The 17709-nt window shown below is 62.5% G+C and overlaps 2 protein-coding genes across 4 annotated transcripts; both read right to left on the bottom strand.

Moving 5' to 3' along the window:
- Nucleotides 1-541: 541 nt before the first annotated feature.
- On the bottom strand, nt 542-7849 carry RGS19 (regulator of G protein signaling 19). Of its 3 annotated transcripts, XM_059407486.1 has the most exons (6): nt 7177-7261; nt 4645-4742; nt 4358-4479; nt 1711-1785; nt 1381-1615; nt 542-1290 (listed from the first exon to the last, which is right to left on the bottom strand). In XM_059407486.1, the coding sequence occupies exons 2-6, from the start codon at nt 4672-4674 to the stop codon at nt 1099-1101; spliced, it is 654 nt and encodes a 217-aa protein (XP_059263469.1). In that variant the 5' UTR covers nt 4675-4742; nt 7177-7261; the 3' UTR covers nt 542-1098. The 3 variants fall into 3 exon arrangements, with proteins under 3 accessions (XP_059263469.1, XP_059263471.1, XP_059263470.1); XM_059407488.1 differs by lacking the exons at nt 4645-4742; nt 7177-7261 and adding an exon at nt 7752-7849; XM_059407487.1 differs by lacking the exon at nt 4645-4742 and having other exon boundaries at nt 7177-7262.
- Nucleotides 7850-10061: 2212 nt separating this feature from the next.
- Nucleotides 10062-12228, bottom strand: LKAAEAR1 (LKAAEAR motif containing 1). The gene is made up of 3 exons (XM_059407489.1): nt 11760-12228; nt 11422-11544; nt 10062-11346 (listed from the first exon to the last, which is right to left on the bottom strand). Exons 1-3 carry the CDS (start codon nt 12141-12143, stop codon nt 11287-11289), a joined length of 567 nt encoding a protein of 188 aa, XP_059263472.1. The 5' UTR covers nt 12144-12228; the 3' UTR covers nt 10062-11286.
- Nucleotides 12229-17709: the final 5481 nt, after the last annotated feature.

Genomic DNA, 17709 nt, shown 5'->3' on the forward strand with positions numbered 1-17709 from the left:
CCTGGGTGTGCCCGTGGAGAAGGGGCAGCTGCTGGGGGTACACAGCATGGGCATGCACACACACGGGATCGGGGGGAGGGGGCCTTAGGTAGAGGACCCAGGGCCTCCCAAACTTCCCCAGGCACTACAGCTCTGGGCCCAGGGCTTATGGGCAGGAGGCTGCATCTGGGTCCCCAGCCTTTCTCAAGGACTTGTCCTCACCCTGACCCTCTGCTCCTGATGATGGAACGGATGGGGTGGGCCCTGGACCTGCTGCAGGTCTGAGTCCCTGTGCCTCCCAGAAATTCGGGCGATGGGGCGGCAAGCGCGTGTGCCTTGTGGAGGCTGCCCCTGTCAGCACCCCGCCCTCACCTTGGCCCCCTCACTGGCCCATGGGTGAGCGCAGCTGCCCAGCGGGGCCTGGTCTCCTCTACTCCCTGCACCGGTCTGGGACAACCCATCATTCTTCAATCTCCCCCAATGCGAAAAGAAAGGAGAGAACGTTTGCTTTAAAAATATCTTCAATAATAAGATCCTATTTTGGATGAAGAAGGAATGGAGATAAATATGAAAACATCTTTTTCTTTTTTGATAAAATACAGTAAAGACATGTTTCCAGGTTTAAACTTCATGAAAATATAAAAAAGAAACTGGCTCTTGTTGCTTTGAGCCTAGTTCTGAGGTTCTGGGTCTGATCTGGGCGCAGACAGCTCGAGTCAGAGGGTCTCCTCGTGTCCCAACTAGACGACACAGAGGCTCTGCTTCCCATCAGAGGCATTTTTCAAGGTCCCCGGCTGCCGGGGAGGAGGCCCCCCCATGAAGCCGCTGGGTCCGTGAGCACTCCTGGGAGGGTCCCTCTCCCCCAGCAGGAGCCCCGGGCCCGCCAGCAGGGAGCCGGTTGGGGAGGGGCTGCTTGGTCCCAGAGGCCCTCACACCTGCCTCTCAGCAGGACCTTAGGGTACCATGTCCCTTGCGTCGGGAGGGCGCTCCAGTCTGGGACTGCCCCCACGGGTGCTGGGCCCCCGTGGCCGTGCCGGACGCCTGCTGGCACAGGTTTGTGCAGGTAACCGAGTCCTTTCCTGCCGGCTGGGTCGGTGCCGCTGCGCGTGGGTGAGCAGCCTAGGCCTCGCTGGAGGACTGGGAGCTGCCCCGGAGCAGCAGGGCACGGTAGGTGGGGGAGCTGAGGAAGCGGGGGTAGGAGTCCCGGTGCATGAGCGTGTAGATCTGCAGCTGGGCGTCATCGAAGGTGTGCGCCGACGGCTCCTGCATCTTCTTGTTGATGCCTTCGCGCACGCGCGAGTCCAGGCTCACCTGCGGGACGGGATGCCGGCGTCAGGGGCCCTGGAGGTGTCCCCGCCCCCGCCCCCCCCAGCCCCGCCCTGGGCCGCCATGGCGGTGCACCTCTTTGGGGGACAGAATGGACACGTAGTCCTCATAGATGAGCCGGGCCTTCTCGTCCACCACGTGCTGGTTGGCCTCAGCCTTGAGCTCCTCACAGGCCAGCCAGAAGAGCATGTTCTCCTCGCTGTACTCCGTGCGCAGAAACTCCCGGAACACGCTGCGGCCCGCCGGGCTGTGCATCAGCTTGTCGAACGACTGCGCCCAGCTCCGCACCTCCTCGGGGCTCGGCGTGGCGCTGTGGGCATTCCCCGCCAGGCCAGGTCAGGCCTGCACCCCCCCACCCCGCCCCGTCCCCCAGACACGCGCGCGCACGCGGCCGGCCACACCTACCATGCCTCGCAGCCCGGGAGAGGCTGCAGCTTGTTCTCCCGGGAGACCCGCCACGCTCGCCGCCGCTCTTCAGCCCTGCCCGCAGAGAGAGGGGGCTCTGGCCTCCGCGGTCCACCGGCGCTGGGTGCGCGCGCGCACGCACGCCCCCACGGCACGGACACGCGGGCGCACGCCCCCACGGCACGGACACGCGGGCGCACCCACACGGCACAGACGCGCGCACACGCACCCACCCACTTAACGGACACGCGCGCGCACCCACCCGCGGCACAGACAGGCACCCACATGGCACAGACACACGCGCGCGCACGCACACACGGCACAGACGCGCGCGCACGCACCCACCCACGGCACGGACACGCGCGCGCACCCACCCGCGGCACAGACACGCGCGCGCACGCACCCACCCACGGCACGGACACGCACCCACATGGCACAGACACACGCGCGCGCACCCACCCGCGGCACAGACACGCGCGCGCGCGCACCCACCCACGGCACGGACACGCACCCACATGGCACAGACACACGCGCACGCACCCACGGCACAGACGCGCGCGCACGCACCCATGGCACGGACACACGCACGCGCGCACGCACACACGGCACAGACGTGCGCACCTACACACTCACGGCATGGACACGCGCACGCAGCCACCCACGGCAAGGACACGCGCGTGCACCCACCCACACGGCACAGACGCGCACGCACGCACCCACCCACGGCACGGACACGCACCCACATGGCACAGACACACGCGCACGCACGCACCCACGGCACAGACACGCGCGCGCGCCTACCCACGGCACAGACACGCGCGCGCGCCTACCCACGGTACGGACACGCGCACGCACGCACCCATGGCCCAGACACCCGCGCGCACGTACTCACCCACGGCACGGACACACGCTCGCACTCACGGTACGGACACGCGCACGCAGCAGCCCACGGCACAGACGCGCGCGCACGTACCCACGGTACGGACACGCGCACGCAGCCGCCCACGGCACAGATACGCGCACGCACGCACCCGCCCACGGCACGGACACGCGCACGCACGCACCCACGGCACAGACGCGCGCGCACCCACCAACGGCACAGACACGCGCGCGCACGCACCCGCCTGCGGCACAGACACGCGCGCACCCACCCACGGCACAGACGCTCGCACCCACAGGGCAAGGGGAGCTCAGCTTCTGCGTGAATCCCCTGCAGGAGGGCCGCTCCGCAGTCCGCTCCTGTCCCACCCGCCGGAAGGGCTGAGCCTTCAAGCACCCGCGTCTTCACTCGGGGTTGTGTGTGTCCGCAGTACCCAAGTATTTACATAGCAGGGAGACTCCCTGAAACTACATTGTGTTTATTTATTTACTGCGTTAAGAAAAAAGATTTCATTGATTTATTTGAGAGAGAGCACAAGCAGGGGAGGAGCCCGCGGAGAGGGAGAAGCAGACTCCCCGCTGAGCAGCAGACCAACGCGGGGCTCAAACCCAGGGCCGCCGGGATCGCGCCCTGAGCCTGAGGCAGATGCTTCTCCAACCGAGCCCCCCAGACGCCCCCAAACTACATCATGTTTAAAGGGTCCCTAAAGTAACAGCGTCTTTCTTTCTTAAGATACGCGTTTTTGGTATGTTGGCATCAGGGCACAGCCCTGCCTCCAGCCAGAACTCCCTCCACGGCCCCCGCATGTCTAACAGACATCTCAAACCCAAACAGCCAGACAGACTCCGTTCCTCTCTTACCCTGCCTGCTAGACCCCAAACTCTCCCTCGGTCCCACAGGCAAAGTCTCAGTGCGTCCTGATTTTTCGTGGCCACCCCTCTCCCATCTTGTGCGTGAGTTGCTCACTGGTCAGCCCATACCCCTTTGAGGGGCACCTGGGAGCCTCCGTCGGTGAAGTGTCTGCCTTGGGCTCAGGTCGTGATCCCGGGGTCCTGGGCCTGAGCCCCACAGCAGGCTCTCGGCTCAGTGGGGGGTCTGCTTCTCCCTCTGCCTCCCCCGACTTGTGCCCACGCTCTCTCTCTCTCTCTCTCTCGGTCTCAAATAAATAAAATCTTAAAAAAAAACCATCCCCCTTTGAGTCCCCACAGCACTGTCCACTCAACCCCCATGGGCTGAAAGCCTGGATAGGGCTAGGCCTCTGTCAAGTGAAAACTCCCAACAGCTTCTCTGCAGGCGGACAGAACCCGCTTACCACCTGGGGGCCCCACCCCCGCCCTCTGGCAGGCTGCTCACTGTCGCTTCACCTAACATTGTGTAGGACAGGCTTCTGTCTCGTCCCTCTGTGGGACCCCAGGGCCAGCTGAGGCTGTGTCCCAGCGGCGTCTGCATGTGCTGCGTAAATGGACAGATGTGGCACACCCGGTGGACTGGCCAGGTGCCTGCACACGGACACACCCTCGGGCGCTCGACGCCTGAAAGCCACACATGCAGAGGGGTCTGGGCACTGGCCCCTGGTCAGCAGGGCCCAGGAGCCCTTGAATAAGAGCTGTGGGGGGCAAGGCCTCCTGCCTTCAGGTGATGCCTCAGAGGCCATCTGAGGGTTTGGGGGCAGGCCCTCAGCCCCACATCTGCACAGCTCGCCCCCCCGGCCCTGCCCCCCCAAGTTCCCACGTTCCAGGGTCGCCCCCTTCCCCAGACTCCACGTACCAGGAACAGCCACAACAGCAGCACCAGCACAAGCAGCAGGGGTTGCGGCTGGGGACAGCCGGGGGGGCTGCATCATGACTGGACATCGAGGGGGGCTGGTCTGCCTCCTGCGGCCCTACGTGCTGGTGACATGGAAGCTTCCTCAGCTCCAGGCCAGAGCCATGGCCCACACACCTTTCCCCCGACTCCCCTGGGTGGGCAACCCCCACCTCCCAGCCTCCCAACTCTTTGCTCCCCCCGCCCCCGTTCCCACAAGAGGGGCAGAGGCAGGGGTGGAGGTGGTGCACCTGCTTCTCAGTCTCATGTGGGGTGGGCATGGGTGGGAGGAGGAGGTCGCCCGGGCTCCGTGGTGCTGGCGCCAGGACCGTCACCACAGCCTGGGAGTCTGAGAAGAGAGGTGGAGGTTCTCGCTGAGAACCTGGGACTGTAGCCTCCACTTGTCCTGGAGTCTCTCCCTCCTTCCCAGACCCCTGGGGGCCTGCTCCCCTGCCCCCCACTCTGTTCAGGCTCCTCCACCAGCGCCGTGAGCAGGGACAGGGCCGGTGAGGAGGGGCCCCGACAAGATCTCCACAGGAGGCTCCGGGACACCCCCATTTGCCCCGTCCCTGGGAAGCCGGAAGTCTGGGTTCCTCTTTCTTGGTTTCCGGCTCCTGGCCCCTCCCAAGGGGACTGGGGGCCCCACTGGTCTGGGGCTCTCAGGTTAATGCATGAGGGTGGTGGCCGGACATTTGGACCCCCTCCCCAGCTCCCTCCATTCTGGGTTTTCTGCAGTGGGTGGGGGCAGGGGGAGGGTTGCTCCCCATGGGGAGTGCCTGTCTGCAGGTCACTAGGCCTGCAGCATGGAGAGGAGTGGGCCAGGACTTTCCCAGGGTGTGGGAAATGCAGCAGGGCGTGGGGGAGGAGGGCCATGAACCCCCTAGCCATGAGCCCATGGCTTCTGTCTTCTAGATCCTGAGCCCTAGGTCCTGGGCCCTGCTTCCAGGACTCAACCCCCAGCTGGTGCCTGACCACGCCCAGGGGCTCCCAGCCTCCCTCCCCCCCACCCCCACCAGGCTGTGGAAACCAATGCGACCTGGGGTGCCAGTGGTGGAGGGGCGTGGGGGGTCGCAAGGGGTTGGGGTGTCCTGCTCCCTGAGTCAGAGATGTGGGATTGCTGGAGAAGGTGAGGGTCAGCATTCTTTTCAGTATCTGTACCCATGTTTCAGGGTGGAGGCATGCAGGGCGCCCTGGGCCCTGGAGTCCCAAGACAGGGTGAGGAGCTTGACCCTCCCACCTCCATCCCCCCATGAGGCCAACCACGGATCCCAGAGTCTCCACCATGAGGAGGGAGTCAATCAGTGCCCTGGGGGCAGTTTTGAATGCTTTCCCACCACGGCCCCTGCCTGTGCCCCTGCCTGTGCCCACCTCGGCCTAAGTGAGGACACACAGAGCCCGGGGGCTCCCCTGCACAGCGGACAAGGGCCTTCCTGAGCCCCCGGTCCTGCCCTCACCCATCTGGGTGCCTGGAGGCTCACGACTTGCTCTCACTTTACTTTCTCCGGTCATCACCACCCTCCCTGCTGGCCTCACCCCGCAGCTTGTGGACTTTCAATCCCCATTTGGGCCATCTTGGCTTCTCGGGGTCTCCCAGGGTACGAGGGAAGGCAGGAGGAGCTCTAGGACAGGCACCACGGCTGGGCAGGTCTTGGGACTGTCTCAGGTCTCTGGGCAGCAGGGACACCGGGACGGCGTGTACACCGGAGCGCCCCTGTCTCCAGGGCCTGGGCACGCAGAGGCCCTGCCCTGTGTAGGGTCCCCTGGGGCTGAGGCCCCTGACCAGCTAGCTACCTGACTTCCCCGGAGATCCTGGGCGAGGGGACCCTCGCCCAGAGACACTGGGCAGGCAGATGGGGAAGCAGCAGCTGACAGCTTGCCTTTCCCTCAGGGGTCAAGCTTCTCGGGGAAAGGAAGGGGTGTGGCACCCTCTGGTCTGGCAGCTGGGCAGAAAACTGCTCTTCCTCCTCTGCACCCCCACCCACTGTGAGTGGGGGCAGGGCCTGTCCCCTCTCCCCCCAGCACCCCAAGACTCAGCTCTGAATTAGAGGAGGGGCCCTGTCTGGGAGTGCAGATCCAGGGGGGTCCCAGGGCTGGAGGCTGCATTTGGGGTCCGTGTCTTCTGCGCCTCTTGCAGGCCTGGACTAGCTCCCTGCGCCCTCCTCAGGCTGGCTGGGGTTCTCTGGCCGCCCACTCTCTCTTGAGGGGCTACAGGGTCTGAACTGGGGTTTCTGCCCCCCATCCTGGCATTTGGGAGGTGAAGCATTCCTCTTTCCCAGCCCCTTGGGGGCTTTGGCCCCCAAGTCTGGGATGGGAGAGGCTGGACAGGCAGCAAGCCTGGCCTCTGGGGACAGAGGTTCCCTTGGGGGCAGCTGGTACTCTCCGCAGAAGGAAAAAGAACGTCCCTGAGCCCGCCCAGTCCAAAAAAAGAAGAAAATGTGACAATCCCAGAAAAAAATGCCATAACCTTTGGGTGGAGGGCTGACAGAGGGGCTCCTTTCTTTGATTCTGATGGTACTCAGTACCCTTGAGGTCTGCTGCCCCCCATTTGATTGGTGGGGGGAGCCCCAGCCTGACTCCTCCAAGGCAGGCCAGGTCTTTCTAACCCTGGTGACCCTTGCCCCCACCCCCCTTCTGCAGTGGTGGGCGCAACCTATTTCTCTCTTCCTCCTGCTGCTGGCAAGGTTTGGCCTGGTAGAGCTTGTCTCCTTCTTCAGGGGCCCCTTCCTCTAGCCTCTGACGCCCCCACCCCTGTCTCAAGGAACTCGCCATGGCGCCCCACTCACCATGGACCCAAAGGCGAGGTGGGGGCGGGATGTGCCAGGTTCCCTCTGGGCCCCACCCTGGCTGCCGAAGGGGCGTGCACTGCAGCAGCAGGGACTCGACTCGGACGGCAGGAGGTACTCCTGCGGCGTTCTGGAGGGAGGCCGGCGCCGGGAGCCCCCGATCAGCTGGGGTCGGGGGCGCAGCGCCTCCCCTGCGCCTTGCAGGGTGAGTGGCTGCCAGATCCAAAGGGATGGGGGTGGGGGCGGACAGGGTGTCCCGCCTCGGCCCCTCCCCACCAGGCTGGGGGGGGCGGGAGACGCGGAAACGGGGGTTCTTCCGGCCCCCCCTTTGAGCAATCACTTCCCCAGGCTCTGAGCCGCAGAAAAAGGGGAACCGGGTTGCAGCACCCCCTCCCCCACGCGCGGGGGACTGGCTCCAGTCCCGCCACGGCCCAGGGTCCACGTGGACCCCGCGGCTGGAGTCCTTGGGGTGCGGATCCCGGCGCCAGCTCCCGCGGCTCCCGCCCCGTACGGCCCCGGGGCCCGGAGGGGCATGGCCGCCGTCCTCGGCGCCGCGCGCGCGCGCGCGCACTCACCGACCGCGCTCCCGAGCCGCTCGCGCCACCGCCGCTGGCCCGCGCGCCCCGAGGTCCGGCTGGATCGTCGGGGAGGGGGCGCAGGGTGCAGTGCGCAGGCGCCTCGGCTGCACTTCCCCAAAGCGCGGGGACGGGACTTCCTCGCGCGGGGAGGCGCCCGGCCCGCCCTGCCAGGCGCGCCCCGCCCCGCGCTCGGCTGGCCTCAGTCCCCACCTGCCCCCTCCCCAGCACCCGGCAGATCCGTCGGGGCGCCCAGGTCCCCACCATCGCCTAGGGTAGCCCGTGGAGATGAGGGGCTAAAAACGGGGTCTCTGGACCCAGGACGGCCTGAGCTGGCACTGGAATAGACGGGGGTGTGGCCGTGTCCCCCACTCTATTCAGGGGGGCCAGTCCAGCTTTGCCATTCTTGTGGGTGTTCATGAGACTCTGGTCCAGTGCCTGACCCCAAGAGCCCTCAAGCCTCAGGGGTCCCTCCAGGCCCAGCCCTAAGCGTCTCTACGACTGTGGACTCGCGCCTGTAAAGTGGGGTTAAGCCTATGCCGGCTCCGTGCTCGAGGGGGCTTCCCCAGGAAAGGGGGTCTAATGCCGAGGTCCGATGCCGAGGGTATGGGTTCCTACGTCCGGAGTCACCGAATGTTCCTGTCTGCGGGGCAGGCTGAGTCTCTTCCGAAGCCTCCAGTTGCCCCACTATGTCTTCAAGTTTAAAGCCACACCCTCCCGTTTTTGCCACGATGCCCTGTCCCTTCTTTCTGGCTGACCCTCCTGATACTTTATGACCCATTACAGCTGTCAGTTAGCTTTCTTATCCCAGCATGCTTTGGGCCAGTGTCAGCGTGGCGGTGACCCTGCCCTGGAAACATCTGCAGAGGGTCTGTGCCCCCGGCCTTGCACCATGAGCATCGCCCGGCCCTTTGCAGGCCCTCCGCCCGGTGGGCTCCTGATGCCCGAGGCCGGCTCACAGAATGCCTTTCAGTTGCACAAGTCGATATGCACGCTTTTCTCAGAACTCAAGGTGACCAGGGAAGTGGTGATTTTACATGTGCTCATTCATTCAGCAATTATCTGGGTGTTCCCTGTGCGCCCGACTGAGGGCCCCAGCAGCGAGCGAGACCGACCCGCCCTGGGGCAGACAAGAAACAGGCTGGCAGACTGGGGTAGGGGTCAGGAGGGCTAAGGAGAACCTTGGAGCAGAGGAGGGAGGCATCACTCAGCAAAGGAGAGCGTTGGACAACGGCCAGGCAGGGGCCTTGGGAGAGGGGAGGCCAAGCTGGAGGAGAGTGTGTGACAAGGTCAGAGAGGTGAGGGGGCCTTGCAGGCTGACGTGCCTCCTGGTGCTGTGAGCCCCGGGGGCCTTGGCCAGCATGACCACAAGACTCTCTGGCTGCCGGGCCAACAGCAAGGCCAGAGCAAAGACTGGAAGTCTGTCCAGCTGGTGGGCGGCTGATTCTTGTTTAGCCTAGGTCACCATCCTGAGAGACGGGTCCTACAGAGCCAGGCCACAGCTGTGCCCCGACGAACAGCCAGGATGCTCCCAGAGCCTGCTGTGGTGTCTCCACCGCCCCCCGAGAAATGTGAGGCCAGCTGATCATGGGGCAGCTCAGCAGCACACTCCGAGGCCCACTCATGCTACTCCCTACTGCCCTGCCCTGCCTCTCAGCCCTCCATACGCCACACCTTCTGTGGCCACTCACCCGTGTCCTCTGGCCACTCGGGCCTGCCCTCCATTCCCCTCACCCCAGCTATCCTGGTGGTCCTGCGTCTTCTCTGGTGAGTGTGTCTCTGCCCAGAGCATACCCATCTTCCAGGGCGGGGAGCCCAGACGGGCTGAGCAGGGAGTTGTTGCAGGTTGTGTGACAGGTGCGGTGGCCGTGGCATTCGACACCGGGACCCTCTGTCCAGAGCATGAGCCTGATCACAGGCCCAGGAATCCAGCCAACCTGGAACAGTACCCAGGATGCTGGGCTCTGGCCTGCAGGCTTTGCTCTCCCATAGCAGAAGCCTCTTCTGGCCCCACGGAAATGACCTCAGCCACCTGCCCTGGCCTCCTCTGCAGACCTAGGGCCCCCCTCCCTGTGTGGGGCTCAAAGGGCCCGCCTGCCATGTGTCGGCTCAGTGCCGGGTACAGAGCTGCCCTCGGCCACCCTCTGGCTGGTCTTCTCCGTGGGGTTCTGTGTGATCGCCCAAGGCAGGGGGACCACACCCTTGTGGAGCCCTCACTGTGCTCACTCATGGCTCAGGTGAGACCCTCAAGATCTTGGTTTTAAAGACAAAGAAATGGAGACTCAGAGAAGTGATGGAATGAGGTCTGCATTTACCAAACAGACAGAACGGTCCTAGGTGGTCAGTACATGCCCAAGAGACAGAGTGCTGGGGTCCTGGAGGGTCAGGGCTGGCCGTTATCCTTTTCATGACAGAGAGAAGGCCTCCCTCTCCCTGGTGATTTGTTTTCAGCGCAGGCCCCCTCCTCTGCCCCTGCTCCTCCTTCCCCAGCTCTGCTCAACCACGCCCCTCCCCTCTGGAGCCCGCACAGCTCTCCCCTTCATCCTAGACCTGCACTGACCGAGGCCCGGGCAGCAGCAGCACAGAAAGGGTGAAGGGTCAGGTACGGGGGAGAAGGGCTTCCTGAGGGCCACTCAGTAGGCTTCCCTGGCCCCCTGGGGGGAGTTGTTTCAATCCTGTCAGGCCCCACCACTGTGGCCATCTAAGGACTAGGAGGGAAGAAAGGTGAGACATGGCCAAGTTCTAGGCTCAAAAATTGTGTGTCAGAGAGAAGAGTAAGTTCTCTACAGGAAAATCTGTCTACCAAGTTCAGTGCTTGGAGCCTCCACAGGAGGAGGGTGTGTCAGAACGGGACATGGGTGGTTTCCTTCCTCTATATGTGCGTCTGTGCGTAAGGGGCACAGGGCAGAGCTGCGGAGGTTGTTCAGGATGAAAAGGTGATTTTCTGTCTGGAGAAGCAGGGGCCTTCCTGAGTCGGTCTCCCGTTCCCCAGTCTCCCCCACCATGGTCCCCCGGAGGACCCTGGGGCACAGCTGGCTTCAAATGCCACCTTAGGCTTGTGCAGTCCCTCGTCCTGCCCAGAATGTCACCCTCCTCTCTGACCCCTGAAGGAATAACCTACAATGTGGGGTCCCAGGTGGGCCCCACTTTCTCCCTGAGCTTGTTCTTCGCTGCTGGGGTTGGGACAGTGGTTGGCCCAGTTCTTACTCCTGTTCCCTCAGACAAGGGGCTGTCCGAGACCCGCAGGGCACCAGGTTGCCTGATTGGGGCAGCGCGGGATTTGAGGGGTTACCAGCGTGCGATGTTGATCCGAACCTGCCCCTCCTTCTACCTTGTCGGACCCCCCTCCCCTCCTCCCGCGTCGGCGCCATGTATCCAGATGTCTGTGACGTCGGATGCCAGGGAGGCTGCAGCCACACTGTCCCTTTCCTTCTCGGGGAGCCTGGAGAGAGGCAGCGTAACGACCAGGGGACGCTTGGACAATGAGAACTTTATGTGGGAAGGCGGGGCGCGTTGGCACACTGTGGGGTCCCAGTCAACGGGGGAAGATGCTGCCATCAACTTTCTCCTCCAGGATGGTCTCCACGCGCCTCCTCTGCGGGTGAAAGGGGCTGGGGCCAGGGGTGCGGAGAGGAGGGCGGGGAACCCCCCTTCCCGGGCCTCAGCGTACCTCTTGCCGGTCCAGGGGGTCGGGGATGCGCGTCGGCTTCAGCCGCGGCGGCAGGAACAGCTCCAGCCGGATGGCGGCGCGCGCGGACTTCTGCTGCAGGACGAGGAGCGCGATCTCCTCCGCCTGCGGGGCGGGGCGGGGGTCAGGGCTGTTTCCGAGTCTACGCCTCCGTCTGCTTTGCTCCGCCCGCCCCTCCTGCGGGGCGCCCGGGCCGGCCCCCCCCGCCGGTTGGCCCCCCCCCCCCACTTTCCTCCGCGGACCTGGCCGGGTCTCCCCGCCCCGCCCGCACCCCAGCCTTCCCGCCCGCGCGCCCCTTCCTTCCGGGCTCCGGGCCTCACTCGCATGCGGATGTAGCGCAGCCGCAGGGCCCGGATCCGTCCTCGGGCCTCGGCCGCCTTGAGGACGCCGAGGAGCAGGTCCTGGCGCGCCGCGGGCAGCTCGAGGGACTGCGTCCAGCCGCGCAGGTCGGGCATGCGGTACCCCAGCTCCACTGACTCGCGGGGGAAGATGGACGCGGCCGCGCCCACGTCCTCCAGCAGGTCCCCGAAGAGCATGTGACGACGACGCTGCGCGGGGCGCATGGCCGCCAGCCCCTCCAGCGACACGGCCCAACCCGGCTTGGGGGGCTCCGCCGCGGGCGGCCCCTTGGCTCGCTCCTCACGGGACCCCTTTCCCGCTCGATCCCGCGGGCCCCTGCGCCCGGCCTCCTTCCGAGCCTGCATCCTGGGCCCTGCGTGGGGAGAGTGAGTCCCACTGGGCACCTGCCAGCCCCTCTGGCCTGGCGGCTCTCCATTCCCCGCGGCTGGCTTGAGGTTCCGCACCTCCAGCCTCTGCGCCTTTTTTTTTTTTTTTTTTTTCTTTAAGATTTATTTATTTGAGAGTGCACGGGCGCGCGCAACGGGAGCAAGAGGCAGAGGGAGGGAGACTCTCAAGCAGATTCCCGCGCTGAGCCGGGAGCCCCACGCGCATCCGCTCACGACCTCAGCAGAAATCAAGAGTCGGTTGCTGGACCCACGGTGCCCCAGACTCTGCACCTTTGGCCGAGCCTAGCACACGTCCTATTTATCCTTGCAGTCAGCCAGAAATTTCTGATTCACTTAATTTCACAAAATTCCCTTTCTGCCCACGGGCTGCTTCTCTGTCCCCTGAGAAAATGCTGAGACCCCTGAGTTGACCTCCAGCCCTACACAGGAGTGGAGGCCAGTGTTAGACTGATGTGAGTGAGGCTTGGTGGACCCTTCCCCACAATTCTGGGACCCTTGATGTGCCCCAGGCCCCCATGTCTGTGGTTGCCAGTCCGTCAGCGCACCCCCAGACCCCTGGAACCCGAGGGCTGCTATAGTCTAGGGGCTGGAGATGGAGGGGGTGTGCGAGTGTTTGTATGTTCTTGTATGGGTCCATCTGTGCGTCTGTGGAAGGTCCTACATGTGTTCCAGGGGCGCTGAAAGCAGAATGGTCAGCTGGCTTGCTGCCTAAGGTGAGGTGGGGGTGGGATAATGGGGGACCCCGCCCTCCTAGCCTGTCCCTGTCTGGGTCAGGATGCAGGAAGGGAGAGCAGAGCCCAGGGTGGTGACAGACCAGTTAGGTCCCACGAGTGGGGAGAGGGAAATCCCCCTAGGGTCCTGGGTCAGTCCTGCAGGGCCCCTTCCCAGCCCAGGGCACCTCCGGCCCCAGTCCCTGGGCCACATCCTGGCCCACTGTGCGCGGGAGGCAGAGCCACAGCATGGCATCTACTGGCGGCCAGCTCCCTTCCCCCACCCCATTCTTAGCTACCCCTCCATCCCCTTCTGTACACCCAATACTTTCCACTTTCTAGGGTCTGAGCCTCCAACAGAGCCCTGACTCCCTGGGGCTTGTTGACACGGTTGCCTGGCAACCAGGAATCCCACTCCCTGGGGGGGGGGGAGCAGGTGGGGGAGGGGGAGCCAGGCTGTCCCTGGGGAGGGAAGGGCATGAGCCCAGGGGGGGTGGTGGTGGTGGGGTGGTGGTGGTGGTGGTGGTGGCGGTGGGGTGTCCAGGTCCTCAGAGGGTGCCTCCTTTCCAGGGGCAAAATGTCTACAGCTGTCCGGGTCCCTTCCAGACCAGAGGAAGTGACTGTCAGCTTTTCCAGCCCCATGCCCTTTCTTGGCGCTCCGGGGAGCCCCAAACGCCACACTCTCAGGGGGTCTGTGGGGCCAGCTTCCTGGCTGGAGAGGTCTTGGGGGGGCTAGTTTTGGGGGCAGAGGGCGTAGCTTATGAGACCTTCCTGTCTGATAGGTTTTTCCTGACGCAGAGCTCAGGACCCCTCACCTCTTCCAGGGCAAGTTTGGGGTCTCGGGGGGTCCTGCAAGTTCCCAGAGCCAGATTTTGCTGAACCCAGAATTTCTGGGTCCTGGGTGCTGGGACCTAGATTTCTGTGGTCTGTGCGTATTTGTTAAGGCTGTACTGTTTTATAACCAATTCACTTATCAGGGTATTAATTCCGGACCTCTCATGTGCTCGTCAGTGTTCTAGAATTCATGAAGGCCTATGCTTGTGCTGCAGGTTGCGCCATAATCTGTTGGTGCACGGGGGGCCTCCAGGACCCCCTCATAACTGTCTCCGTTCTATGGCATGTCTCCTTTGTCAGAGCAATGGTGCCTTTGGGGGCTTAGGACCTCCACCCCTGAGGGGGGAACTGTCCTGGCTTTGGGGGTGGGGTATCAGCGGAGCTTCTGGCCTTTGTGTCCCTTTATCGCAGAGCCTGCGCCAGTCCCGAGCTCCACAGAATGAATGACTGTCCATCCTTCCAGCCCCCAAACCTTGGCACAAGCTGTTCGCAGGTGCTACCCATTCCTGCCCAGGATGTGCCTTTGGGGTGTGGCCTGGGCCTTGGGATTCAGCACCAACCCTGGGGCTTGTTGAAGACAAAGGTCTCTGGGATCCAGAAGCAATGAGGGCTTAGGGAGTCTCACCTAGCTGGCAGCCTCCTCCAGGCAGGCCTCCTGGAGACATATAGCCCAGGCAGGGGCTGCTTCTGGCTGAACTCTGTGCTCCCATGGTGGTGAGTTTTGGGAGATGGAGGTCTGGGCTCTCTGCTCAGCTTCCCAGGTCTGGCCCAGGAGGCCTCACGGAAGGGGAATTGCTTGCTGGCTCCTGGCAGTAGGGTGGGTTTTATAGGGCAAGTTGAGGCATGCTTTCCTACAAGAAGGGACTTGTAACTTTCCCTCTGTTTTTGCAGGGTTGAAAAACTTTGGTACCCCTCCTCCCTACTCCTCATTGGCTTGGTGCCCACACGGCTCCGATCCTGCAAGAAGCCTCTTCCAGCTCCTTCCCACACCTTGCCGGTGGCGGAGGCGCCGCCCGTGTTTTTCAAGGGCTGATGGAGATGCTGAGAGCTAAAGGCATGTTGATGGCCCCAGAGCCTGCAAATAAAACGCCAAAATAAAATTCAAAGCTTTATGAAGTGACTACAGAGTTTAACATCATATTGAAAAGTCACACACAGCTCCATCTTCCTCTTGCCTTAATTATATAACTATGGTAAAGCTAAACTCAAACAAATTTATTATGATGAAACTCAGAATTGTTAAAGCCCTTTTACTTTTTTTTCAATACTTATTTATTTATCTATTTGACAGACAGAGATCACAAGTAGGCAGAGAGGCAGGCAGGGGTGGGTGGGGGGAGAGGAAGCAGGCTCCCTGAGCAGAGAGCCGACTCTGGGGCTTGATCCAAAGACCCTGGGATCATGACCCCAGCCAAAGGCAGAGGCTTTAACCCACTGAGCCATCCGGGCGCCCTGCCCTTTTACTTTTTAACAGCACAAATGGGCTGGGGCTGACCTGCCCTGGCGTGGCTGCTCTGTGTCTTCCGGTGACTGTACCGGGACCCCTGAGCACAGCGCAGCGATGGGGAAGAAAGCTGAGGCAGAGGGGAGGGACAGCGTGCCTGCCTGTGGCCGCGAGTGGTGGTGCTCCCTTGCCCTGACTCACTAGGCAAGAGTAAAGTGCACTCGCCCCACTTTGTGGGTGTAAATCTCTCTGGGACCCAGGTCTGGCCACAAATGCCATGACTCCCGAGTGCAGCCCAGGCAGCTCAAGCCAGGGTTTATGGACACGCATTCTGGGCTCATTCAGGTGAGCTTTGGGCTGTCCCTGGCTTCCCTGTGATATGGGAAGCAAAGGCCAATGAAAAATGAAATGTCCTTACTGATGAAGTTCGCGAACCCAGGTGAGGTCCGGTGGGCTGAGGTCCGGTGGGCTGGGGTCCGGTGGGCTGAGGTCCGGTGGGCTGGGGTCCGGAGCCGATGACCCAGAAGGAATTCTTGAGACATCTTGGGTGCAAAATGGTGGTTTATTAAAGCCCGGGGACAGGACCCATGGGCAGGAAGAGCTGCTGCCCCGGGCTGTGAGGGGTGGCAGGTTATGTACCTTGCGGCTGGGGGAAGGTGAGGGAAAGGGAGGTTTCGGGGAGTTTTCACATGTTAAAGAGGACCTGCAAGGTGCCGGGGTGGGGGTGGTGGGGAGGCCTTGCCCTAGTGGCTTGATCTTTAGGTCAGGCACTAACATCAAGATAGCTGGGAGATCCTTGGTGGGGTGTTATGATTCTGCGATCATTCACATTCCCTTCTACCTCAGCCTCCCCCGGTTTATGGTGGGAGGAAGACATGAGGGCTTGCGGAACGGAGAGTTATTTGCCTCTGGAACTTTGTGCTGTTGAGAAGGGAACCTCCGTGTTTGTAGTTCTCAGGACATCTGTAGAGCAAGGGAGACTGCTGTCCCGCAGGACTGCGATCTCTGCAAGTCAACTGTCTGTTCATCGTCTATGGCAGTCAGGGCTGCCCGGGGAACGCTACACAGATTACGGAGGGGAGCGGGTGAAGAGGGGGTGCAAGGCGCCAGCTTCTGCTTTGTCTTCAGCCGGCCTCCTGCTCCCTCATCACTTACTACTTAAAACCCACGGACAAACCCTTGACCCTCCTCTGGGAGCTCAGTGCTCCCGGTTGACACTTCACTAAGAGCGAAAGGCGATCTTAACCAACATCCTGGGGTCCTGTGAATCTACTTTTTTTCCTTGAGAGAGAGCGATAAAAAGGGGGTGGGCAAGTACAGTGGGTGGGGGTGGCGGGAGGGACAGAGGGAGAGAGAGAGGGAGAGGAGGGCCCCAAGCAGGCTGTATACTCAGCCCAGAGCATTACATGGGACTCGATCTCACGATCCTGAGATCACGACCTGAGTGGAAATCAAGAGTCGGATGCTTAACCGACTGAGCCCCCCGGGCACGCCTGAGTCTACTTTAACATATAAAAATTCCTTTGGAAACTTCCTTTATCTCTACTCCCCAAAGGTATGTCGGCAGTCATACGCTTGGTGGCGTATGACCCACCAGTATACACTGGAAAGGTCCCGTGACTGAGGGTTTACTAGACAGTAATGATACTGTTTTCCTAACAGTAGCTAACCCGCTCAGTGTCCTGGAAACCTTGCTTCTGAAACACCTCAGAGGCTTGTGCTGGCCCTAACCCTCCCACTTAAAAGTGTATAATCGGCCTGTCCTCACAAGCCCCGTGCAGCTCTCTGTGCCCACGGGTCTTGTCCCTGTGCACTAATAAACACACCTTCTTCCACTGAAGAATTCTTTCTTGGCCGTCGGCTCCGAACCCTAACATTTCCACATCACAGGTGCGTTTTGTTTGGCCTGCATGGGACACAAGTGCTCTCTCAGAACTTGTCCCTTGCTGTCTCCTGTGAGACACCTGTGTTCGGTGTCTCAGCGTGGCTGCTCGGGGGTCCAGAGAAGCCTGGGCTGCATCCTCTGTGCTGCCGGCCCCCTCCGTGGGGTCCCTTTAGTGCTCAGGGAGTACAGTCAGCCTCCGAGCCTGGCCACTCACGGGCCAGGTGACTGAGACTGTCCTGGGAGGGACCAGGGATCTGCCTCTGGCTATCCTTTGTGCCAGGCCCACTGGGTGCACTCCCATGGGCCTTTCCAGACCAGCCTCACGGCCCCCTCTTGCCCTGGTCTGGGCCTGAGCGGGGAGCCACTGAAGGCCACCATGGGACGCAGCTCCGTGGGCTCCTGCCAGGGAGGGGAGGCTGCGGAGGCTAAGCCGCCTCGGGCTCCTGAGGTCAGCAGGATCCTGCTTCTGGCTTCGTCTGGAGGGTGTGGGGGCACGTGTGTTTCTCCTGGGGGTCCGGAAGTCTTCATTTGTGTGTCTCCCTGCTCTTGCCCTGCCACTCGTGTGCCTCAAGTGCTTGTTGGTATGGGTTCACGTGTGTGTGGCCCATGTGTTTGTGCCTGTGAGTGTGTGTGTGCATTTCCGAACCCACG

This window comes from Mustela nigripes, chromosome 7, assembly GCF_022355385.1.
Source record: "Mustela nigripes isolate SB6536 chromosome 7, MUSNIG.SB6536, whole genome shotgun sequence".
Classification (NCBI taxonomy): domain Eukaryota; kingdom Metazoa; phylum Chordata; class Mammalia; order Carnivora; family Mustelidae; genus Mustela; species Mustela nigripes.